Source organism: Mus musculus, chromosome 5, assembly GCF_000001635.26.
Source record: "Mus musculus strain C57BL/6J chromosome 5, GRCm38.p6 C57BL/6J".
NCBI classification, from domain to species: domain Eukaryota; kingdom Metazoa; phylum Chordata; class Mammalia; order Rodentia; family Muridae; genus Mus; species Mus musculus.
Genome location: NC_000071.6, coordinates 37,333,821 through 37,360,174, shown reverse-complemented (window position 1 = coordinate 37,360,174; position 26,354 = coordinate 37,333,821). Strand labels below are relative to the sequence as shown.

The following is a 26,354-nucleotide window of genomic DNA, read 5'->3' as shown; positions in this document are numbered from 1 at the left end:
TCTGTAGGTTGCTTTGGTAGAATGGCCATTTTCACTGTGTTAATCCTATTGATCTATGACCATTTGTAGACTCTTCCATCTTCTGATATCTTCTGCAATTTCCTTCTTCAAAGATTTGAAGTTGTTATCCACTTGCTTGATTAGAGTTGCCCCATGATATTTTATATTATTTGTGGCAGTTATGAAGGGCTATTATGTTGTTCCCCTGATTTCTTTCTCAGCGCATTTGTCATCTGTATATAGAAGGACTACTGATTTTTTTCTTTTAGTTAATCTTGTATCCAGCCACTTCACTTATGATGTTTATCAGCTGCAGGAGTTCCCTGGTAGAACTTTGGGAGTTGCATACTATCGTATCATCTGTAAAAAGCAATACTTTTATTTCTTCCTTTCTAACTTGTATCACATTTATCTCCTTTAAATATCTTACTGCTCCAGCTAGAACATCAAGTACTATATTGATTAGATATGGAGAGAGTGGATACCCTTGTCATATTCCTGATTTTAGTGGAATTGGTTCCAGTTTCTGCCCATTTGATTTTATGTTGGCTATCAGCCTGCTATAAATTGCCTTTATTATATTTAGGCATGTCCCTTGTGTTCCTGATCTTTCCAAGACTTTTATTGTGAAAGGATTTTGTCAAAGACTTTTTCAGCATCCAATGAGACAATTTTTTTTTTCATTTCACTTTGCTTATATGGTGGATTACATTGACAGAGTTCCATATATTGGACCATCCCTGCACAGAGAAATAACTTTTTAAGTCCTTCATCATTATCATCCACATCAGAGGAAAACTCGTAAGTGGTCTCCTTGATGTGACCTTGCTGGCTGCTTCCTGAGGTCCACACAGGTCTGGGAGATGGAACTAACACAGCCGCAGTCTGCAGGAGGATTGGCTCAGAGTCTGATTCTGCCCTATCTCCAGCACCTCAGGCTGGTTGGCTCTAAAGAGTCTTTGATGGCATCCAAGGACACACCTGGTGTTGCTGACGATCCTCTCCTCCTGTCATGCCTTGAACGTGTTATTTCCTGAGATGGAGAGCCTTTAAATCCGGCCTCGGGGTGAACTCCTATGGCAGTGAAGTGAAGATCATGAGCTGAAAAAGCTTAGGTCTAAAAGATCCCCGAGTGGAATCTTTCAAAGCAAGCGGAGGACCCTGAGAGAGACCCCAATCTACCAGGAGCGCCCACGATGATTCCGGGACAAGAGGACGCTTGGTCAATGTTTACAGCAGAAGGAAAGCTCCATGAGGGAAGATTAAGGAAGGGATTGGGAGCCTCATTAGAGTGAGCAGGAAGAGCAGAGCTCCCTCAGGAAAGAGGGTAAGGTGAGGGATGGGAAGATATGAGGCACAAGTCAAGTCATGAGGGACTCACAAGCCAGACCAAGGAGTCTGACTTCACCTCAGAACAGTGAGGCTCCTCAGCAGGTGGGAGGGCTTGGATTGGGGGTAGAATAAAGCCATCCTACATAGAAGAGTGCTAGAATGTAAGGTTCTTATATCTGGACACATGTAAATTGTCCATCAGTCAGATATAAAATCAACTTAAGTGTTCATCACAAACAAACACACAGTGGAATAGTATCTAGTCGTGAAAAGATACCATCCTGTCTCTTAGTTACTGTTCTAGTAACCTAGGCAACTCTTAAAAGGAAGGCATTTAGTTCAGGGACAGTTTGAGAGGGTTGGGCCATAGTCATCATGGTGGGAAGCAGACAGACATGATGCTGGAGCAGTAGCTGACAGGTTTACATCCTGATCCACAGGGAGGGGGAGGGGGAGGGGGAGGGGGAGGGGGAGAGGGAGGGGAGGGGGAGAGGGAGAGGGAGAAAGAGAGCTTAGTATGGGCTATTCAAACCTCAAAGCCAATCCCCAGTGAAGTACCTCCTCAGTTCCATTAACCGGAGACCAAGCATTCAAATATTTGAATATATGGGGTGGGGGGGTCACTGTCATTCAAACTACTACACTGTCAAAATGTGGGTGGTCCTGGAGGATGTTACATCCAGAATAAGACAATCACTCATCTCCATCACAGGTGAAATCTAAAAGGATGAACTCTTAGAGGCTGAGCATAGAGTGATGGTTAGCGGTGTGGGGAGGATGCAGTTGGGGTAGGCAGGAGGAAAATGCTGTGCAGTTCCATAGCACAGGGGAGCAGCGTGGTCGCCAAGAAGGTGCCGCATAGTTGACACTAGCGGATGAGAACATGTACATTTCCTCACACGGAGAAGCGATGGATGCCCGAGGTTACAGGTACGCCATGCATTACATACTGCACACACATGTAAACCTAGCACACTCTGCCTGATAAATTCACACAAGTGTGTGCTAAGAAAAATATTTATAGAAATAATCATAGAATCTTTCGTTTGATTGATGAATTAATTAATTTGCTCATTTACTGGCAATGCTGTGGATTGTCCTGGCACAGGCTAAGTGACTGCTCAACCACTGAGAGACACTGCCAGCCCCAGGGTTAATGATGAGTTTATGTCCAGGGACAAGCAAGGTGAGCACCTGCCCTTAGATCACCAGTGGAGTCTGACTTGGCCCATCAGGCTAAAGGATGAGTGTCCTCACACCTCACCTCACACCACTGCCAACCTTGGCATCCCTGGGAAGGAGACTCACCCGGCATCTGGACAGCATGCCTCCCTGCAGACATCGACCCCTCGCCAAGAAGAACAGGGCTGCCACGGTCAGGAGGAGGGAGATGAGGAAGGCTGCGATGAAGCCTGCTGCGTGAAGACCATGGTTAGGAAGAACCTGCATGGAAAGAAGGGAGTCTGAGACCCCTCATGCTACCACCACCTGCTTCCCCAGTCAGGTGGGAAGCCCCAGATAGCATAAAACAGAGACAAAATACAGGTGCTGAGAAATAACCAGAGTCCACATGCCACAGAGACTGAAGGCAACGGAATGGTTGCCAGGGGCTGGGAGAGAAGAGATGAGACTGTTTCTGGATACAGAATTTCAAACTCTGGGAGTGATGAGAATGTTCTGGAACTATATAATACTTGATTCACATAATATTAATGTCAGTAAATCTCCTATTTTGTTATGTGTACACATGTATGCATATGCATACAAACATGCATATGCACACACATACACATATGTATGCAAATATGCATACACAGATGTGCACATATGAATACACACATGGACATATACACACATGCACATGTACACATATACATATGCACACATACACAAATGCACACATGCACACATGCACACACACATACACACACAGCATCCACATTATAAAACTCGAAGCACCTCACTGTTAGTTAGAAACTCTGGGTTTTTTGGAGAGGGGGATTTAACTTGATTTACTTTTATTTTATTTGTACTGCATATATGTTTGTGTGAAGGTATCAGGTCCCCTGGAATTAGTTATAGACAGCTATGAGCTACCATGTGGATACTGGGATTTGAACCTGGGTCCTCTGGGGAGCAGCCAGTGCTCTTAACTTCTGGGCCATCTCAGGATATCTGAGCTGCCATTATTATTATGTACAGTAAAGGGCTCAGGGCAGAGGAACATCTAGGCAACATTAAATGGATGGAGAACTGAGTAACAGAGTGGATGCAAGCAAACAAAGCCAACGGTGGCCCTGGGTGACCTGTTTGGAAGGGTGGCACCAGTGAGACTCCTCTACAAGGGTGACAGAAACCCTCTAGTGAGACAGGAAACTGGGGCTGTTAGAGCATTAGATCCAACCTCAAGTCCTCATCCGTAAGTGACCTCAGAAATGGCACAGCCAAATGCCATCACTCACCACAGTCAGCAGAGACATTAGGACACAAATAACCTAAGCTGCAGATGTCTACACCAAAAGAAAAAATAGTGGTTACGATGTGAATGCCTCCCCTCCCCCCCCCACCTCCTGCAAAGACATCGCTCACTGTGCCCACCCCTTTAATCACACACTCGAAGCAGCCTTGCCTCTGAGAGATTCTTCATAGCATTTATGAGGAGCGATCCTGCACAAAAAGGCCTTTCAACGAAGACTTGAAAAGATGAGAATTCAATACCGCATTTCAAAGACACAATAAAGGCTTGTTTAGAAAGTTTGGTTTCAATTATGTGATAAACGCATCTATAGGCTTGGAAGGCTGGAAGCCCTCATTGTTCAGCTTCCCTGTGTGTGCAGAGGCTGGGTACAGAGAGATCTCAGGATGTCCCGTGGCCACACAGTAATCCTGCCCACTGACTCCTCCAAACACAGAAAACAGGGCACATGTGCTGACTTTCCATGTCCCCTACCCCCAAATGCAGGAAATGGGGGAGCATGTAGGGTGTCTTTCCATGCCCACCTATTCCCCCAAACATGGGAAAAGGGGACACACACGACTTTCCCAGAAAAGATCTCAGCAAGTTTTAAATCTCTTGCTTGGCCTCCATAGTCAAGGAGCAGGCTGGATGGTGGCTCACTGCCCCTAATCTCAGTGACCTGGAGGGGTGGCAGGGACAGCAAAGAGACTCATGGCCTCCAGGTGATGAGTGAATGTTCAGACTGACTGCAGGAAGTGTCAGTCATACATCACATGACCTGAGGCAGCCTCGATGTGATACATCATCTTAGTTGTCAACTTGGCTAGATCTGAAACCAACTAGGAGACCAGCTGCCGGGCACAGCCCTGAGGGATTTTCTTCATCAGTGGAAGTAAGAAGACCCTCTCACACTAAGCGTGGTAAGTAACTCCCAGTGGCTGTCCACATAAAAGGGGGTCTGAGGGGGGAAGCTTCACTTTCTGCCTTCTCGATGGTGAATCCATCTACTATGTTTGAAAGTTCACCCTCCCCATTGCCTCCTGCAGCCACCTTCACCCTACACTGGCATGGGAGCCCAGCTTCCACAATGGCTGAGGACCAGAGACTCCAGGAATCCTCTATACTTCGGAGCCACTTGTGGATTACTGAGGCACCCAGCCTGGTGGGCGGAGAAGCTACTGAGCTCTCAGCCTCCCCTGGGTGAAGACGGCTGTTGTTGCACAAGCCAGACTAGTGGTTCCCAACCTGTGGGTCTCAATCGTTTGAGGAGTTGAAAAGTCCTTTCACAGGGGTCACATATTATATATTCTGCATAGCAGATATTTTTATTACTATTTGTAACAGTAGCAAAATTACTATAATAAAATAGTAACTATAATAATCTTATGGCTGGGGTCACCACAACATGAGGAACTGTATCAAAGGGTCACAGCATTAGGAAAGTTGAGAACCATTGGTATGGACCATCTTGTGAAAATCAATCTAACAAACCTCTTCAAATAAATGTGTTATTGGTTCAAAGGACCCTGACTAATAATATGCTTGCTGATTCCAACAGAGCAGAGCTTGGCTTGGGAAACACCAGACGACTCCTCACAGCCATGGGACTGAAGAGCATCGTGATCATGGCTGTTTCCAGGATCTCTGCACCTCTTTCTTTCCCGATAAAATGCAGACATAGACCAAGTCATTTTAAGGCATCTTCCAGGCAAAAAGTCTCTTTTGTCAAAGAACAGGTATCAAATGCCAACTAGAGGAGTAAGCCCAATGCTGTAATGCCATGAAAGTCCAGCAGGGGGCAAAACCAGTATGGGGAGATGAGATGACCAGCATCAGAGAAGCTGGCTGAGTTCTGAGGGACACCTGAGAGAAAGACTTCTAAAAAAGAGGGTCCCAGTAGCCCTTGAAGGAATCGCGAGGGTTAACTTTTCTGATGAAGCCTCAGTATTCTTACTGAAAGAGCACAGGAAGCTCTGTGTTCTAAGGAAGATAGCTAGAGTCCTATAGCTGAGGTCAGGACAAGGATCAGAGGGCTGGAAAGTGAGGTTAATAGTGATGACACGATTACTGCACACCACCACCTCAGCTCAAAGCCTCGTGGATTTGCTAATAGCGTTACATCTACCAGGCTTCAAGGGTTCCCCGTAAAACCAAGTGTTTGAGAATTCTCACTTCATAGCTAGCCACCTGTTACGTAATTCTTCTTGTTGTTAGTTAGCACATGCTCTTTACATATTACACTTGTCTTTTATGTGCACTATAAATACCTCCTCAAGTTTCTCACTTATCTTTATTGCTGTTGTTTTTAAAAGTAAAATTCCAGGTGGTTTCTATTCAAATTCCTCAGACTTCTTATATTGACTTTCTATATATTACATTATCTATATTTTGGTTTGACTAAAGAAGTCACCTCTGTCATTCTTTCAAGAGATCCAGTCATTTGGCTCCAAATCTACACAGGACACCATCTTCTCTCCATTTAATAAAACATCACTTTACTACATGAACACACAGATAAATTCTCTATCTCCTTGGGAGAACTTCTGGCAGTGGACTCTGAATGACATACTCTATGTACCAATCTATCTATCTATCTACCTATCTACCTATCTACCTACCTACCTGTGTGTCTCTGTCTCTGTGTACCTCTCCTTCTGTGTGTGTCTCTGTTTCAGTCTCTCTCTGTCTCTGTCTCTCTGTCTCTGTCTCTGTCTCTGTCTCTCTCTCTCTCTCTCTCTCTCTCTCTCTCTCTCTCTGTGTGTGTGTGTGTGTGTGTGTGTGTGTGTGTGTGTGTGTGTGTGTCATTGGGACCCTTCCCAACAAGCTTTGCAACCCACCATCCAGGTGTCCGCCAGATGGTAGTGCCCAATCCACAAGCAGCAGGTGAGTCTGATGGAATCCAAGGCTTGCAGTTCGTATCTGGCACTAGGGGATACTCTCAGAGACTCTCCTCACCAGGGGATAGAGGAAGACAGGGATTTGGGTGGTAAACTAAGAATAAATCTCTTGCCCCCTTATTTTCCTTAACCAGGTAGCTTGTTAGCTTGAGGTGGGGAATTAAAGAGGCAGTAGGGCAGTTTCCACTTGCTCCAGTGTGATGGCCACATAGCAAGTAGATGCATTCCATTGTTCTGTCTGATGACAGTACTGGTATTCCTCCAGCCACCAGTCCCCAACCAGTACACCCTTGTCTCTCAAGGTGCCCAGGTCAGACCTGCTGAACACTCCGAGCCAAGGGTCTCTCCCCCAGGAAACCCGAGGGAGGCTGTGTCAATCCTACAGTCAACATTAGCTTAACTCTGAAGCTGCACAGCAGACTCCAGTCCCTAGAACACCGCTCTGGACCTCACAGATGCTTCTGGTGCCTGTGCAGCTCCCCAGGTACAACACCTGAGCCGGACACCATGGCAACGGTCGTTCTGACTGATCATACTGGCATGTTGGTGTTGCTCTCTTGCTACATAAAAATGACACCAGGAACAGGTGCTGATGTTCACAGACTTAAAGAAACTCAGTGCTCTGCGTAAACAAACCCATTTGACTGGAGAGGTGTTTGTGATTTGGTTCTCATTTTATGTCTGGTAAAATTGAGGCCCAGACAGGCTAGAACATGCCAAAGGTCACCTGTTACATAATTCCTCTTCTTGTTAGTGAACACATGCTCTTTACATATTACAGCACTTGTCTTTTATGTGCACCATAAGCACCTCCTCCAGTTTCTCACTTCTCTTTCTTGCTGTTGTTTTTAAAAGTAAAATTCCATGCAGTTTCTATTCAAATTTCTCAGACTACTCATATTGACTTTCTATATATTACTTTATCTACGAACCGTGAAGAGTCAGGATTCACAACAGGCCACATGGTTGTAAAGCTTGCAACACCCTCAATACTGTGGCATCCTCATGTTCACAGGCCTCACAGAAGGCCCCTTTCCATCCCTATGGGAGGGCTAGGCCTTGGAAGGTGGGGCACATTCATTAACAGAATGTTCTTCACCACAATCATGAGAGCATCTGCCACCTCTTCAACTGACTGTCAATCATCATTGGTGACAATCAACTCAATCAAAGGGTATTTACTGAATGATTGTCACCAACCAGGTGAGACAGTAAACGGCACACACCAACGAGCACTAAGTCCTCAGAATGGTATCCTCAGATGTGTCACACCATCAGCATCCCAGGCCTGAAGACTTCCAACTTGAACTAAGCCACATGCTGGCATGCAGGCATGAACTTCTCCATCATTGTGTGAGCCAGAACACACTATGGAGTCATTCTCCTTTCTCTCCCTCTCTCTCTCTCTCCCTCTCCCTCTCCCTCTCCCACCCCGCCCCTCTCTCTCCATCCCTCCTTCCCACTCCTGGAGAAGACTGACTAACCCAGAGTGAGTCACACCTGTTAGATGCAGACAAATGAGTGTGCATGCTAGGAAGAGCCAGCCCCATTGCCAAGCAAAAGGGAAACAGATTCCTAGTGGACATCAGAGGCAGGGAGGCTGCCTACAGACTACAGCATCCTGGTACAGTCTGGGAAGACAAGCTGTCTCCAGCAGCTGGGCCTGGACCCCGGTCCCATGGGAGGTCACCCACATTTAAAACAGATGTTGCACCTGAGTTAATTCAGTCTTGAAACTTCTTCACATACCTGCCCATAGGTTTGTTTCCTGTGGCAGTATGAATAAGAAATTTCCTCACAAGTCATGTATTTGAGGTCCCCAGTCAGTGGAATTGTTTGGGGGGGTATGTCATGGAACCCTGAGGAGGTATGGTCTTGTTGGAGGAACTTTGGGAGTTCATAGCCTGCCTCTACTTGCTGTGTGTGTGTGTAGTTGAAGATAACATCTTTCAGCTTCCTGGTCCTGCAGTCATGCCTTCTGCCATGACGGACTCTCATCCCTCTGGAACAGTAAGTTGAAATAAACTCTTCCTCCTGTACACTACCTCGGCCACGGTGCTTTATTGCAGCAGCAGAAATGGATATAATTTCCATGGTAATTCTAAATCCCATCAGGTTGGGACTCAAACTTAACCATCACAGAAGGTCACCAACAGAACTAGCCTTAGGACACACAGGGCCTAAGACCCCCGCCTAGCAGGGATGTGAGGCCTGAGGCCAGCCCCTCCCCTTGGCTCTGAGGTCAGGCCCCACATCAACACAGAATGAGCCTAGGTAGGCATGAGACCAGGATGGATCGGAACGTTGCCTTACCATTATCTTTTCTTCCACTGTGATGGTAAAGGGGGCTTTTAGCTGAGTTCTGTTCTGGGAAAAGACAGACAAGAAATGTTTCAGTTACTTGGAATCTGGCCCACGTCCAACCCACACACCTGAATTCAGTTGTAACAGCCCCTGGCTGTTGGGTAAAGTGGGTTTGTCCAACCTCTAAAGGCTCTTCAAGAAACAAGGGAACTAGGACTCCAGCTTCTCTACTAGAGAATGGCAACCCAAACCCATGTCCTGAGGGCTAAGCTCTCTGTGGAGGACTGGGTTGGAGCAATGTTGTCAGTCCAAACTAGGGCAAGGTGTTCATCTCTAAGGGACTCGGCTGTCTCATCTGTAAAATGGGAGCCACATGGACCTCAAAGGTGACTGAAAAATGAAACTAATTAATATGGAACGTGGAAGAGAAGGGAAGGGGAGATGGCTTTTAACAGGGAAGCTGCTCAAGTTAGCAGGTGACTTCCCAGGGAAGGGAATAAGGGAAAGAGGACAGAATGGAGGGAGGGGAGGGGAGGGGAGGGGAGGGGAGGGGAGGGGAGGGGAGGGGAGGGGAGGGGAGGGGAGGGGAGGGGAGGGGAGGGGAGGGGAGGGAAGGGAAGGGGAGGGAAGGGAAGGGAAGGGAAGGGAAGGGAAGAAAGAACTGTTTCTGTGCCCTTGTGGTCAATATACCCCTCCAGGGCAGTGGCAGATCCCAAGCAAGGGTGACAGGGTTACCTGTGAGGGGCTCTGAAAGATGAGCCGGGCAGGAAGATCCAGGCTCTCCCCAGTCCCAAGGGCTGTGGGGTCCAGCGAGGCTGTGTAGCTGACAGAGTAGCATTCTCCCACTGCTCAGAGACAGCAAGTGCGGGTTAAAAAGGGGACAGGCCTCCCCACACCAAGCCACATCCCTAAGTATCCTTCCCCCTGGCCTAGCCACAACCCTGGCCTCTGCAATCCTGTACCTGCCACAACTGCTCACAAGCCCAGATCCCCAGCAAGAAGCATCAGGATTTCACACACTCCAAGGCATTCTGGGGAAAGGAAGCTAGAAGTTGCTTGAGGGCTCCCAGCCACTAGCAGGCAGTACACTCTGCTGGAAGCAAGGCTGGTCTCTCGGGCCTTTCTCCCTCTGTAACACATTCCTCTGAGCTCTCACCCAAGCAATACACACAGAAAGCTGGACCCTCAGCTCCAGCTGGTGGATGGCTTAACTTAGAGACAGCAAGACCCCTGGGTAGAAAGCAGGGGAGATGAGCACGGAGCCTGCGAATCAGTTTGTCTAGAAAAGTCAACATGTCTATTTTGCTGTCTCACAAGGACAAAAGCTAAGACATTGAGAAGGGGAAGGCAGTCTCAGCCCCCTCCCAATACACCCAATACACCCTTCTAACACCCAAAGCATCCCTGCACATGACCCCAGAGTGTGACCCCAGGAGGTGCTGAGGTTTAACATAAAGAGCCTGTTCCCTTCTGTAGTGTTCAAGAGACACTGTGACTGAGACCAGGACAGGTAGTAAGGACTACTTAGCTCTCAGCCAGGCTAAATTACATTTTTTTTAAATAAAGGCAGGGATTGGGGGACTGGGGGAGTGTCAAAGGATGATGATGGTAATAGAGCCAGGAAAGCAGGAAACTAGAATCTGATTGGCCAGTGGAATTTAGAGTCATTCATTGGATGATGACTGTCTCCTAACTTGAAAGCTACCATTATGCACCGGTTGGATATGCTCGAGAACAGGTGACTTGGACTGTGTTCTCAGGGCACACAGCCTCCTGGGCAGAGTAAACACCTGGAATAAACAGGAGAAAACAGCACCAAGAATCAAAAGCTGACACAGTGTCCACAAAGCCAGGGCACTTCTCACAGGCCAGGCTGCACTGTGTTGGTATCTCTCTACATCACTGTGCCCTTGTCCAGTGGGGGGCACCATGCTTGGTGCAGGCAAGGGGATGTATGGCCATCGGGAGGAGCAGAATTTAGTTAGTACTTAGGGTGAGGCATGGCTAGAGTAGGGACAGTCAAGAGAATGTCCCTGTGGCAGAGTGGAGGTGGGAGGGAAGCTTGGAGCTGGAAAGCAAGTAGAACTTCCAGGAAAGGTAACCCTAACACCAATCCTCACTGAAGAGAGATGTGTATGTTATAAGTAGGAGAGAGGAGCCAATACTGTCTGAGGGACAGGGTCAGAACAGGCATGACCCAACAGGGTCAGAGCGAGAGCCATGACAGATGATGGAAAGCAAGGGGTAGGCAGTGAGGCCCACAGCTGGGAAGGGCATTGAAAGGGAGCCAGGGGTGTGTGTGTCCTGGTGTGCCATGGTAGGTTAGCTCTTCTGTGGTCCTCCCCGAGGGAAACACGGGAAACCCATTCTAACGCATAACCCATAGTGGCCTGAAGCATCCGTGGTTACCTTGCAGAAAGCTCTTTCTGAAAGTCTGGATTCCATCCTGAGTATTATTTCCAGGCGACTCCTTCACAGCAAGGCCAGTGATCTCATCTAGCACGAGCAGGTTCGAAAGGTTGACTGATGTGGGCGTCCTGGTGTTGTTCACGGACAGCTGCACGTGCATGGTCTGCGATTCGCTCTGCCCAGACACCTAGGGCAGGAGGAAAGTGGGAGAGGACAGATACCTGTCGGTCTGGCTCCCTATGATGACCCATAAGCCTCAAAGAGGATCCCAGACTCTATCAGGCTCCACCTGATGTGAGAGTTGGGAGGGGAGATATTGACCCTCACTTAGCAAGCTGTGACTTAGAGACACTTTCAGAGAAACCAGAGCCCTGGATGCAGGGAACTCATTGTCACGGAGTAATCTCCTGAGTACCAAACCTGAGTCGGGATGGGGTCACTGTGGCGCCTGGTGCTCCAAAACGGAGGAAATAACAGCGCTACCTGAGTCACTGCAGATGATGCCCCGACTCCACAGCCAGAACTCTGTAGGTCATCTGCTTTTCCCTCCTCCAGGCTGGTCTCCTCCACCCAGGTTTAGCCCTATCATACGTATGACTTGCTGTGTTTGAATCTGGATCCCCTTCATCCCAAAGGTCTGGGCATTAAAGACCTGCGCGCGCGCACACACACACACACACACACACACACACACACACTCAGTTCACAGCATTGTTAGGAAATATTATCCCTGGGCTTGGGAGATGGCTCAGTGGGTCAATCATTAGATGTGCAAGTATGGAGATCAGAGTTCAGATCCTCAGAACCTATGTAAATGCCAAGAAGAGACCAGATCCCTGGAGCAAGCTGGCTATCTAGAGTAGCTGCTCCAGTGAGCTCTGGTTCAAGTTAGAGGTGCTCTCTCAACAGACAAGATGGGGCGTGACTAAGGAAGGCACCTGACATCTTCTTCTGGCCTCTATGCACACACACACACACACACACACACACACACACACACACAAACACACCAAGTACCATATCACATATCACTGTTCATCATGTGTGATAAACATACCACCCTTTCATCCCTGCTCTGACCAGTAGATTTTTACTAACAATGACTTCTAATCAATCAAATTTCCCCCAACAAACCTAGTGAGGCCATGCAAGCCCAGGTCTTCTGTTCTTTTCATTGCCCAGAACCAATATTCACTTGTTCCTAAATACATGATGACTTCGGAGATTTGGGGGGAAATCCAATTATTTTCTCCCCTGGAAACTTACCAGTGAGCATTTTTGAAATATCACTCCATTCTCAAAGGGACCTCGGGCTTCTCTTGAAATATCGCTGTACTACAATAAAAACACAAAAACCCTTAGAAAGTGAGAAAAACTTCATGTTCCACCTGTCTGATGGAAATGTAAGATGAGAAAGTCTTTCAAGGACACCACAGGGATTATTTCTGCTGATCACAGTTTTCAGGAACATGAAATATTTCATTTAAATAGTGTTAAAGGATCGTGAATCAAAGCTTGGGAAGAAGGAGTCGTTGTAACATGAATCATAGCTTGTTCTGGTCTGGGCCCAATGCAGCCACTTATCAGACTTGGAGATAAAACCCAGGATTTGGAGTCCAGGGAACTGTGTTCTAGGTATAACCACTTATTTACTGTGTGTCATTGGACAAGCCACTCAGCCTCTCTGAACCTCAAATCCCTCTCCAAAAGGCGACTATCTCAAAACTTCCAGAAAGACTGCTTAGCCAAATTGAGGGGTGAAATCTGGTTGCAGCTGAGTCCAGTTGAACTTGTGTATTCTACTGGGCCCTAGAAAGTTCTAGCTTTTCCCAGCACGTGGTGAGGGGCAGGGGAGAGAAGGAGGAGAATAGGAGGAGGAGGAGGAGGAGGAGGAGGAGGAGGAGGAGGAGGAGGAGAAGAAGAAGAAGAAGAAGAAGAAGAGGAGGAGGAGGAGGAGGAGGAGGAGGAGGAGGAGAAGGAGGAGGGGGGGGCGGGGAGAGGGAGGGGGAGGGGGGAGGGAAGGAAGGAAGGAGAGCAATCCTGGATGGATCTGCTCAGTGCCAGGTCCTGTGCCACACACACCAACTAATGATCTGAGCAAACCTCCCGTCAGCCCTCTCTTCCATCCACACTGGGCTTCTAGACCAGGGTAACTAGGAGCTCAGACCTTACTGGTCCTTTGTGCCTGGTAATGATCCTGCTGGTGCTCCACTCACACCATTTGCTCACTGGTTGCTCTGCTCTGGAACAAGAGGGTATGCACCAGAACTGAGTGGACCTAAGGCAAGGCCTAATTCTGGTAGCTACCAGCAGGTGAGCATCTGAGTCCTTCCATGCTACTGTAACAAAATACCTGTGTCTAGGTGACTTATCAAGAATGAGCCAGTACAAGATGCTACAATGAATCCCTGAACGCTCTGATGTAGCTTTAGACTGGGTAATAGGTATGGACTTGGCTGTAATGGGCTCGGACATGAGATGGAAAGGATGGTGTACATTCCATGGATGGAGTCTTCCAGGGGATGACTTAAGAGACCACAGTTAAAAGCTGGGATGCAACATAAATTCTTTGCCACTTTAGAACATCAGCAGCCTCTCTTCTTGTTCATATTATCTTGTTCCTTTCTGTCTGGTACTTCATCAGGACAGTCTTCCTAACACATGCATTCACTCTCCAATGCTGCATGGCACTGAAGTTCCCCAGGGGTTGGGGGAGAAGCCAGTCTCTGCCAGGGATTCTAGTGAACTGACTGATCCATCTGCAGGTCCCTGATTGTGGAGACTTGGGATATTGCAAGTCCAGATTCAAATGATCTGGAGCAATCATTAGACTCCTTAATAGCCAATTCATTCCCCATCTCTATCTGATCAAACATCCTATGATGACCACATAAAACCTTCTGGAGAGTATTAACTTAGCATATCTCTAGGTTTCACCAACCCAAGTGCTAGGAATGTTATCAGACAGCATGTGAGACCCCCTCTTTGCTATAACCTCTCAGTCAGATGCTCCCAGTAATGAATTTTCCAACTGTCTTGATTTAGGGCTTTTTGGTTGGTTGGTTGGTTGGTTGGTTAGCTAGCTATAGTAATGTCATAAAGCTGTTTATATATCAGAACATGGTACTTGGGCCAACCTAAAACCAAACCCAGCCAAGCTGCCCACTTATTCAGAATAGCAGAGTCTCTCCAAAAAGCTCCTCTCTGCATTCCACACAGGCCTCTACCTATCTAGCAGTGCCACCTCCCAAACACATTCCTGGCACCTGTGGACAGTGCCTGCCACATCTGTTCCCGTCCGTGCTGCCTGCTTTGTGTGGATCCACAACCCCCATTGCTATATCAGATAGCCACCAACACCACCACTTACTCTCTTCCTCCAGCTGAGAGAATGCAGAGCCCTCCAGAATGGGGACTGATCTTGATGTGTCATATTCTCTTGACAGAAACTAGCCCCGGAGGGCCCTCCTGGGCATCCTTAGTGAATGTTTAATTTGAACACCCAGTTCCCTCACCAACCCCACACTTTCTTCTTATTGCCTCCTGGTGCCACAGGGTCTTTGCACAGAAGGACTGAGCTTAACAGAGCTGTCCCGGTCACCTCCAGTCACAGGGACCCTTAAGTACACTTTGCATTTCACATTTCAGTAGCCTCATAGAGCTAGCAGCCAATGCATCCAGGTAGCTGAGCAACAGAAAGGGACAGATGCCCACTTAGTCCTGAGCCTTTATGTTCAGGTCCACAAAAGCACTTCCTTATAGGACTAAGCCTCTGTGAGCAAAAGCCCAGGGAGCCAGGTCTATTGAGCATGCTCCCCGCAACTGCACAAATCATGACCACAGTCTCTGTAACAATAGAGAGGGCAAAGAACACCTTCTGTGCCATGCTTTGAAGAATTAAACTGGACAATGTAGACAAAGCAGTTATCACAGGACTGTACATGCAGTGATCCAGGGAGTGAGTGGGTTATCCTTGTGACTGCTGTGCCATTGCCATCATCATTTCTGCAACACTCTTCATTGGAAACTATTAGAATCACCCCCGTGGAACCTAAGAATGTTGGACTGAGTGTCAGTATTGGAACTAAAGGTATTGAGAAATTGGTGACTGCTACAGAGCAGGACCTAGGCACCATCTTGGCATAAAAGACACACAGCAAATGCCTGTGGCTAGCTGCTCTGAGAAATCACCAACTATGTCCTCATGGGAGTTAAGAAAAGTACAAAAAAGACAATAATATGCAACACATTATATAAACATCATTGCTTATATTATGTAATCTCTATGTCTTTTGTTCCCAGTATAGAATGCACTGCTTGCATAATTTCACTATATAAACAGAACACTAGAAAGTAGTAAGAGGGGCTTGCTGTGATGAACTCCTTGATGGGAAGCAGGAAGAGGAAGGGTTTGTCTGGCTTACAAGGAACTCCAGGTTACAATGTATCACTTCAGAGAAGTCAAGGCAGGACCCCCAAGCAGCTATTCATGTCACATGACAATCAGGATAGAGAACTGAATTCACTCAGGCCACCTGCTGCTACTGCTGCTGCTGCTGCTCAGCCAGCACTCTTCACTCTGACTCAGCTCAGTGCCCAGCCCACAGGCTAGTGCTGCCCACATTCATGAGGCATCTTCCCACCTCAACCATCAAGACAATCCCCCACAGATGTCCCAACAGCCACCCTGATGACGCTAAGTTGTGATAAGTTGGTAGTTAAAACTAGACAGCACTCGTGGGGAGAGGAATAAAGGATGACAGAGGGACAGAGTAATGAGGTTTGTTTTCTGTTTGTTTGTTTGGTTGGTTTGTTGGTGGTGTTTTGAGACAGGAGCTCAGGTAGCCCAGGCTGACCTTGAATTCACTCTAAACTGAGGATGATGAACTCCTGGTCCTCCTAAAGTGACCTCCCAAGTGCTGGGATGGCAGGTGTGCACATACCCATGAGAGTCGAAGCTCTTGATTGTGGGAAGGTTTCTGTGACTCTGGGACCACCTGGAGAAGGAATAGAGGGGCTACGGGCATCTAAAGGGGAAGAGACAACAGGCAAAAGGAGCGGCATGCACAAAGGCCCCAAGGTAGGAAGATGCCTAGAATCTTCAAGGAACTACACAGAGGCCAAATGCACAAACAGAGAAATTTAGAGCATACACAAGAGATGAGGGAGTGTGGTGAGGATTAATCCGGAGACTTCCAGGTCACACTGGAGATTTGGTCTCTTCTAGGAGCACTGACAAGTTTTCTCAAGAGGAGTGGAGAGGAGGCTCTTCTACATGGGATAAGACGGTAAGGAAGGGCAGGGGTAGGGATGCAAGATATAAATGGTAATGAGACCAAAGACATCTTTATAAAGGGTGAAAGCTGTTAGCATGTTTGGAAACAGAGTACCTGCCAGTGGAGGGAATGCGGGACACAGGAACAGACAGCCAAGGCTAAGGTGAGGACCAAAGGCAGGCAGTGTGGCCCTGCCTAGGAGGGGATATTTGGCAGACAGACAGGTCCACCCAGAAGGACAGCGAAAGCTCTGCTGAAAATCAGAATTTGGACTTTTCAGGGGCTGGATGGTCAAGGTCATACCAGTCCCCAGAGGAGAAAGCTGAGCACTGAAGTCCTGGAAGACCCCAGGCACAAAAGAAAAAATGGGAGCTAAAATGCTCCAGAGACCCCTCCCTAATCTTCTCCACAGGACTCAAGAAGCATTTGAGGATGGTTTCCCTTCACACAGGGACAAAACAATCTGACACTACAATAAGATGCCATGTAACAACCACAACAACAAAGATACAATGTAAAAAGGCAAAAACACAGTGTAGTAGCAACAACAAAGGTATTGCTAGGCTGGCTAGCTTTGTGTCAACTTGACACAAGCTAGAGTCATCAGATAGGAGGGGGTCTCAATTTAAAAGATGCTTCCATAAGATCTAGCTGTAGGGAAGGTGGGTGGTACCACCCTGGACTGGTAGTCCTGAGCTCTATAAGAAATCAGACCAAGCCGGGCGGTGGTGGCGCACACCTTTAATCCCAGCACTTGGGAGGCAGAGGCAGGCAGATTTCTGAGTTCGAGGCCAGCCTGGTCCACAAAGTGAGCTACAGGACAGCCAGGGCTATACAGAGAAAACCTGTCTAGAAAAACAAAAACAAGAAATCAGACCAAGCAAACCAATGTTGGGCAAGCCAATAAGAAGCACCCTTCCATGGCCTCTGCATCGGCTCCTGACTCCAAGTTCCACCCCTCCTTGAATTCCTGTCCTAACTTCCTTCAGCAGTGGACTATGATGTAGACGCATAAACCAAATAAACCCTTTGCTGAATCTGCTTTTGGTCAGGGTAGTTTTATCACAGCAATTAGAAAGCCCAACCACTATACAGTGCAACAACACACAACAAAGATACAGGGTAGCAACAACAAAGATTCAGTGTAACAACAATAACAAAGATAGTGTGACAACAAAAATACAATGTTTAACAATCAAGATAACAGTGTAACAACAAAGATACAGTGTGGCAGCAATAAAGATACAATATGACAAAGAGAAAGTAATAACAACAACAAAGATATAGTGTAACAACAAGCAAAAAATACAGTGTGACAACAGAGATACAGTGTAATAACAAGGATACAGAAAAGGCACTGTAAGATAGGTCTCACAGCACCAAGTTGGGGTCTCTCCCTTCCCCTCCCCTCTGTGCCTCACTCTTCCTAGCTCCATTTCTTCTCCCCTTCTTTCCTCCTCCCTAGGACACACACGGCACATTCAGCTTAGAATCCCAGCCAACCTGAGCCATTTTGTCATATTTTAAGTAAAACCATGACTATGGGGAGCTGGCTTATTTCATCCCCAGACCCTAGGGAGCCAGATGGGGATAGCAAGGGAACAGTGGCTCCCAAACTTCTTGTCTTCATGATTCCTCACACACCGTTAGAAAGGACTGAAGCACTTGGGTTTATGGGCAATCCATTTGTTGGTACTTACTCCATTTCTCCTGCACCACAGAAAGACTGTATTCAAAAGAGAGCAGAATAAACAAGTATCCATTTTTAAAATAGTAATAAGAATCCTATAGTCATATAAATAGGAGATTTTTTTTTGAAAATCACTAGCACTCCCAAATTAAAAGAAAAAATCACAATGGCATCACTTTAAACTTTTGCAAAGTCACCTGTGTCTGAATTAATAGATGCATCCCAATTCTTAAATCTGCCTCTGTGTGAACTCTCCCATGTCATGTCACTTCTGAAAAAATGTAAGGAAAACCCTGACTCCGTGGACCCCTGGAAAAGTTCAAGAACCCCAGGTTTCTGGGGCCCACTCTTAGAACGACTAGAGTATGAACCTGACCTCTGTGTGTCTCTGGGGAAGAAATAAAAGAGGATACCTGCCCAGTAGATCACATCCACCCAGGAGGCACCCAGGTTGCCCATGCCAGGAAGTCAAGGTCTGATCAAGGATGGCTGGGCGTCCTTGCACCAAAGACAAACAAGTCAGTGAGACCTCTCCTACCTGGATCACACCCACCAGGATCCTTCCCATGGGGTCCTTTCTACTTGTCCTCCCAAATGTCTGCATTCTGTGGTCTTTCTATCTACCTCTCTTCCTCTAGCAGCCCTGACAATTCCTTCATCCCACTTGTGGTGTGGCACTGTCAGGTGTGGCCTTGTTGGAGGAAGTGTGTCATTGGGGGTGGGCTTTGAGGTTTCAGATGCTCAAGCCAGGCCAAGTAGCACTCTTTCTTCCTGCTGTCTGCTGATTCAGATATAGAACTCTCTCAGCTCTCTGTCCAGCACCATGTCAGCCTGCATGCTGCCGTGCTTCCCACTGTGATGATAGTGTACTAAACCTCTGAACTGTAAGCCAGCCCCAATTAACTGTTGTCCCTTATAAGAGTTGCCATGGTAATGGTGTCTCTTCACAGCAATAAAAGCCCAAGAGAACTCTCAAAGTGCTTACTTAATCAACAGGCAATTGGGAATTTATCTCTCCAACCCCACATACAGAACATGACTCTTAGATGTACATAATGAGGAAAGGAAGCAGAGAAAGGGGCCAGTGAAGGCTTGGACAACCAGAGATGGAGCATCTGATTAGTACCTTCAGTAGAGAGTCTTTCTATCCCTGTTCAGAACTGAGGCCCAAGAGGCTGTGACTAGACCCGTGCCTCACAGAGATATGTGGCCAAGGCAGGAATATCCAGGGCCCAGCTCACAAGGCTGTCTATAACACCCCAGATTGGTGAAGATGTGCTGACTCTATGAACAGGACTCAAGCAACATAATCAGTTGGAGCACCAAGGCCCCTGGACACTGGTGTTCAGTCCAGGCTCCAACAAGGACAGAGGGACCCATGACAGTGAAGTGCTCTGGTTCTGGATGGCCTTGAGGACTTCCCAAAACCTACTTTAAAACAGTTACACTCCTCCAGACTCCAGAGTCGACACCTGATCTTGACAACAGCAAGTGTCTATCAGAACGTTGCGCTTCCCAAAGGGGGAAGATGTTCGAAAAAATCTGAAGCCAGTGACTTAGGCTCTGGACGTGGGAGACACACAAGAGGATAAGCAAGGGTCAGAGCAGCTTTCAAGGGCCTTGATTTTGTCCTCTGCAAATGGGCCACTCTTATGCCACCTCCCAAGGAGGAGTAAGGGAAAGGACTCCATGAAAATGCCAACCACAGGGCTTAAAGTGCAGTCCATGGACTATACAGTGACAACCTAAGACAGCAAGCGACAGAAAAGAAACAGAATCACCCTTAAAGCACTAAGTCTTCGCAACAAGAGTGGCCCTGTGATAATCCTTGGGTCTACAGGTCATGAGTGGGCAGGCAACACTAGAGTCCATTCCAACAGGCCATGCCACTAGCCAGGGCCCTCCTGGGAACTGAAGCTGCATTTTCTCCCAGGGCCATGGTGACAGGAATCAGGGCAGCGGTGAGCACAGATGTGATCGTCAGAATGACTAAGAGAGGCTGTACTTCGTTTCTGCTGCTGTGATGGGACACCCTGACAAAAAGCCGCTTACAGGAGAAAGGGGTTTATTTTTGCTTGTAATTTCAAGTTAGAATCCATTCTGCCTGTAAGCCAAAGGGCAAGAGCTTAAAGCCGCTGGTCACATCACAGCCACATTTCAGAGCAGAGAGCAATAAATGCTTTCAGGCCGAGTACTCAGCTTTCTTTCTCTACTCTTACACAAGTCAAAGCCCCCCTGCCCAGGAAATGGCACTGCCCACAGTGGGCTGGGCCTTCCACATAGAGATAACCCTCCTCCTCCAGCCCAGGCCCTGTCCAACGTGATCTAAGCAATCCCTCACTGAGACAGCCTTCCCAGGTCATCCTAGGGTGGGTCAGGCTGACAGGTAAAGCTGACCAGCAGAAGATACAAATTAAGAGTGGTGGGTGGGCTGACTAGCAGAAGATAAGATACAAATTAAGAGTGGTGGGTGGAACCGAGTGGAAGGGTGGCCAAGAGCCAGAAGTAAGTGATGGCTAAGCCGAAGAGATAGCAGAATGCAGGGAGGAGCGTATGTAAGCCAATCCTGAGAAGAAGGCAGGAGGGCTGGGGGCTAACTTGCAGAGGGGGGCTTATGGGGCACTGGGAACCCTGTGCTTTTCCAATGCTAGAACTACTACAAACGGGGCCAGTGGCCTACTGCAGCCAGTAGACTGGAGGCCAGTTCAAAGCTACCCAGTCTTCCCAGCTCTCTCACCATATTAGCACCCCTACATACATTAACTAACCTAACTAATGTGCATACGGTGGCTTCAGATGACTTGGGTCCCAGTGGCCTGAGAAAGGAAGACATAAAAAGTGATTTGCCCTCAGACATGGAAATGCTAGGGTGCGAATCTGGATCCGAACCCATACAAGCCTATGGCTACCAAGCGTGAGGCTTCACCGATTCTGGAGTTCCGTTGATACAAGTATGTGCAGAACGCACCTAGAAGCACCACCAAGCAAAAAGTTCAGCCTCTCCCTCCACTTGATCTTGTGCCCTACAGGGCAGGACTCTTTCAGAGGATGGAGACAGACACAAGCTCCAGCTCTCCTTACCTGCGAGCTTGCCCAGGGTCCTGCTGGGCCGGGCCGAGATGGTGACCCTGGGCCCAGGGCAGGGAAGGATGGTGGAAGTGCACGCGGACCCGAGCCCAGTACCAGGGCAGCGGCCAGGATATTCCCAGCCAGCACCCACGTGGCTCGTCCCCCAGCGCCCGTGGGGCCCGTCGCCCCCATCTGGTGGCTACAGACCCCACACAGGCCCCGCAGAGTCGCGGAGCTTCCGGACCCCGGGACCGCCCCCGCCGCGGAGCATGCTCAGTGCGAACCGCCTGGAAAGTTTTCTGGAACGCTGGCATCTGGAGTTTGGAGGCCGCAAGCTGCGTAGGAGGGAGCTGCGCAGCTCCTTCGCTTGCTGTGCCTCACTCCAAATCACCCCCGCTACTCTTCTTCCCCAAGGGTGACAAGGGCCTCTACTAATGCCCACTGACTCTCTAGATCTCAGCCCAGTCTTAGCACTAGGAATTCCCAGAGACGCTGTTTGAACCCGACTCTCCTCAGACCACCTCAGCGAGGTTAAAAAACCTCAGGGAAGCATTAGAAAGGTCACAGAAAAAGGAGCAGGGGGAAGTCTCAGCAGAGTACCCACTGTCTGAATCCGGGCTGGGGATCTTGCTGGACCTGCCCAGCCTCTCCAGCAACAATGAAGCCATCACTTGGCCAATGAGTAAGCTGGGGCAGAAAGCTCCCCCAAGGGGTGTTAGGGCTCCCCTGAGTGCCCAGAGGGAGGAGCTGGGGAAGGGGTAGTCTGCCTTCTGGGCTCTAGAGATGTCCCTTATCCAGGGACAGGGTCTTCTGTGAACGGTCCTGCTGGGCAGCTGCCGGAGAGCCTTGTATCAGCCTCTCCACACCTTCAATGACACATCCCTTTCTTGACCTGACCTGGATAAGACCAGGAGTTTGCAGCCCTTAGTGTCCTTAACTAAACCTCTCACATCAGGTACTGCACCCTTGAGAAGTGCCAGGCATCCTGGAGCAGTGTTAAGGCAGTATTAACAAGTGACTTTAGAGGCAAAACATAAGCAGCGTTGATTTTTAATGGATCCTTTCCCTCACCCCACCCTCCACCCTTTTGAGATGAGTCAGGTGATCTGCCTTTGCCTCCTGAATAGCCTGAGTGACCGGGAGATAACAGCTGTACGCCACTACCTGACCTTGTGCGTTTTTTAAAGTCAGGCCTGAGCATCCAACCAACACTACGTTGCAGCATGAAGCTATTGCCAGGAAGATGTTCCAGTTCCCAGGGATACCCCGAGGACAGGAAGGTCCTCTTAACAGGTGTGTGACCTGAAGCCACAGGTGTGAGCAGACAGACATTGCCATCTTCTTCTGAGCTGTCAGATCTTGAATGAGACACTTCCCCTGACAGTTTCTTTGAAGAGGCTGAAGTACTGGCTCCCAATCTGCCCACGTGGAACCATGAAGGATAAAATGAAGAGACGTCAGGATTCTAGAGGGGCCCGAATGTAACATTCGCTCATAAAGAAGAATTTTTCTCGGGGAGAAAGCAGGGTTAAAAGAAGTGTTCAATCAGTTGGGTGCGGAGCATCCCGGAGGGAAGAACGACTTGCCCCAGGAGCGGCGCGGGAATCGGATTGGACAGGCTACAGCAACCTTGAGGTGCTGCTGGAGTTAATCTGGCCGCCAGCTCAGGACTCAGGGCAACCTGAACGCTCAGTGATCACAAAAGAGTAGCTTGCTCCGGAGACTGGGAGGAGGGGTGCTCCTTTGCTCTTGCATGTGGGGTCCTCGGGCTGAAAGGCGCGCCCCGGCTGCGCATGCTCAGTGCACTGTAGGGATGGCCCGGAAAGGCTGAAAGTTTGGGGCGGCGGGTCCAAGCTCCTCCCTCGGCTCGGGTGCAGCGGGAAAGGGTACAGAGGCGCGGACCTGGCCGGCGGCGGGATGCAGCGGGTCACCCGCCTGAGCCCTCCATGACCTGCACTAAAGATGCGCGGCTGCAGCTGGGCCGGGAAGCCCTGCAGGCGGCGCCGACGCTGCTGGTCCCCGCGGTGCTACTGGGTGGCGTTCTCGGCCTAGGCCTTGGCTTGTGGCTTGGCTGTCGCGCGAGCCACTTGCGCGCACGGCTCCAGGTGGGTTCCAGCGCAGCCGGGAGGATCGAGCGCCCTCCTCTTCTTCCCGCGGAGTCCTGGGCTGCATTCCCTGAACCCCCAGCTTTGCGTCTCCTGACTGCGATTGCGATTGCGTGCAACCTCTTGCTCCAGGAGCATCAGGGCTTTCTGAGGAAGGAGGAGGAGGGATAGAGTGAGTAGCCAGAGAGCATTGGCCCGGGGACCACAGAAAGATAGTCGCCCAAAAGCCCTTCTATGCCACAGTGCCCACTGGTTTAGTTAGAAGATTGGACATGATCTCAGCAATTACGCCCCAGATCAGTATGGGGACAGAGAAAGATTAGTGTGTGCACCCAAATGCCCACTCCCTCTTTCTTGCTTTGGAGCTGCCAGACAACATCCTCTGGGAGTGGGCTAAGGACTTTCTGTCAGATGAAACTGGCCCGGGGCCTTGAATGCACAACGGTGAGCAGGATAGATATTTCCAGTTAGCATTTGGATAGAACCCAACAAGGTGGGTGCTGTGATGGAGTAGAAAGAGACTAGAGTTTCTTGAGAGATGTCTGTTCCAGGCACTGAGCCTGGCTCTCCGCCCTAGGCTCTGTCTGCCCTAGGCTCTGAACTCTCCAAACAGCTTTTGAATCAACTCCATGTGTGGCCCATTTTACAGATGCTGAAAGTGAGGCAAAGGGTTAAGCAGCCTAGCAACACAACAAGCATATGCGGGGCGGGGCGTTGGGGGGTGTAAGTAATGCGCTAACTGGCAACTATGTAAATGACTTGGGATGTTCAGGGACACTCCTGGCACAGAGGAGCAGACATCTGATCAATTGTAGAAAGACCCATTGGGAACTCTGGCTTCAGGCAGTTCTGACTTCTTCCAGGTTTCCTCTGTTGTGCAGGGGAATTGGCTTTCTCCAGCTAGAAACCTGTCTGGTTGAGGATTACTTTTCTTGGTCTCTCACTTCGTTCAAGAACTCACACATGTCTGGATTGACTTGGCCAATCCTTCTTTCTCTCCGTTATCAAGCCTCTTCATGGACAACCCTTTGTGCTAGTCAGATACGAGAGCAGTCCTGAACTCTTGGATAGAAAGAGAGAGAGAGAGAGAGAGAGAGAGAGAGAGAGAGAGAGAGTGTGTGTGTGTGTGTGTTCTGGAAGACTTTCTTCAGTTTTATTCTTATGAGAATACACATTCTATGTTTTCATGTTCAAGAGTTCTTTTCCCCCAAGTCCTCCGTTTTGATCCTAAACTGCCAGTTTGTGAGTAGACTCTCTCTCTCCTCTCTGAGGACACTGTAATTGGCTGTTGTCTTGTGTCTCCTCAGCCCTCTGCAGCTTGTTTGGGGGTTTTTCCCTTCTTGTTAGAGTTTGTCCTTAAATCACTTGTGACCCTTGACCTCCTGGCCACTTCTAAGTGTGGAAGTAGAAATTGCTTCTGACCCTGGGTGTATTATTATTCCCTAACACAGCCAGCAATTGCTAAACGAAGCATCCCGGAATTTTGGGCTATAGCATCTGTCCTTTCTGCCCAGAGACCCACCCTGGTCCAGGCACATGGGCTTCCTGAACATCTGACATGGCCAGGCCTGTCTGTGTCTGCATCAAGCTCTTTCCAATTGCTCTCACATCCGTCTCCTGGGACCTCAGAGGCTTGCTCCCTCCTTTAAGTTTGTTCTCAAACAAACTTTGTCTAAGAAGCTTCTCGTCAGTGTCAGGAACAAGGCTGGGTACCCTTCTGATGCTGAATCATAACCCTGACTAATTAAGTGCACAACAAGTTCATCAAGGCACAACTGCAATTCTCTCTGTGTATGTGTGTGTGTGTGTCTGTCTGTCACTGGCTCTGTCTCTCTGTCTCTCTGTGTGTGTCTGTCTCTCTGTCTCTCTCTCGCTCTCTGTCTCTGTCTCTCTCTCTCTCTGTCTCTCTCTCTCTCTGTGTGTGTGTGTGTGTGTGTGTGTGTGTGTGCGTGCGTGTGTGTCAGGGAGCACGTTTTTGAGCACGCACCTCTAACACAGCATACTTGTGGAGATCTGAAGACATTCCCCTCAAATCAGTTCTCCCCTCCCACCACGTGGGTTCAGAAGACAGTCCTTCAGTCAGAAACCTCAGTAACAGCTGCCTTTACACTGAACCATCCTGCTGGCTCCTATGTGGGTGTGTGTGCATGCATGTTCATGTGTATGTAAGTGCAGGTATGCATCCAGACGCCTGTTTGCATGTGTGTGCTCATGTCACGGGCAGAGGTCAACCTTGGTACCATTCCTTAGACACTGCTCACCTTTTGGAGACAGAGTCTCTCACTGGGCTAGGTGAGCAGGCTAGGCTGTCTGTCCACCTGTGTCCTCCTCCCTTGCGCTGGGTTGAGAGCACACACACCCATACTTGGTTTTTTGTGACGTGGGTTCCAGGAGTTCAACTGAGTTCCCAGGCATCCGTGGCAAGTACTTTCTAAGTAAGCCAACCCCCTCACAGAATTGTACCTGCTGCCTAGTCCTCCTTATCCATTCTAGTTATGGTCCTCAAACTTGTTTAGTGCTCAGAACAGGTGAACACTAAGCCTGTGCATGGGGCTTTGTCAAGTCCCTTGAGCCTCTATTTCCATCTGTCTACCTTCAAAGTGACCCTGTGTCTATTTAAAGAAACGCCATTGGCTGCATATTGTTAATCCTCTCTTTGGAACTCACAGCCAAAAGCCCAAGAACTCTGGCTGGGACCAGATCCTCTTTCACAAGGACCTTCTCTGTTGGGTACAACATGGCCCTCTGGTACTTTGGAATGCTAGACGGGGCTTCAGGATCACAGTCTCCTAAAACAGGAAACATGACTGCAGA

At 48.7% G+C, this 26,354-nt stretch overlaps 2 protein-coding genes across 9 annotated transcripts in view; one reads left to right on the top strand and one right to left on the bottom strand.

Annotated features, from left to right (window-relative positions):
* The window catches only part of Evc2 (EvC ciliary complex subunit 2), an 86,578-nt gene extending 64,881 nt beyond the window's left edge, over positions 1-21,697 (bottom strand). The window contains exons 1-6 of one of the 2 annotated variants that reach the window (NM_145920.3): positions 21,448-21,697; positions 12,667-12,735; positions 11,401-11,587; positions 9,727-9,836; positions 9,001-9,054; positions 2,641-2,775 (exon numbers count right to left, since the gene is read on the bottom strand). In NM_145920.3, coding sequence (NP_666032.1) covers positions 2,641-2,775; positions 9,001-9,054; positions 9,727-9,836; positions 11,401-11,587; positions 12,667-12,735; positions 21,448-21,627 — 735 coding nt within the window. In that variant the 5' untranslated portion in view covers positions 21,628-21,697. The remainder of the gene's footprint in view (positions 1-2,640; positions 2,776-9,000; positions 9,055-9,726; positions 9,837-11,400; positions 11,588-12,666; positions 12,736-21,447) is intronic. The other variant, XM_006504082.3, reaches the window with a different exon arrangement.
* Positions 21,698-23,227: 1,530 nt separating this feature from the next.
* Evc (EvC ciliary complex subunit 1) overlaps positions 23,228-26,354 on the top strand; it is a 47,978-nt gene continuing 44,851 nt past the window's right edge. For 3 of the 7 annotated variants that reach the window (XR_376820.4, XR_868290.3, XM_011240761.3), the window contains exon 1: positions 23,229-23,540. Coding sequence is in view for 4 of the 7 variants with exons in the window: in XM_011240761.3 (XP_011239063.1) it covers positions 23,382-23,540 (159 nt within the window). In the remaining 3 variants the exon portion in view is untranslated. Of the gene's footprint in view, positions 23,541-26,354 lie in introns of all 7 variants that reach the window. The other 4 variants (XM_006504043.4, XM_006504042.4, XR_003955686.1 and 1 more) reach the window with 3 other exon arrangements.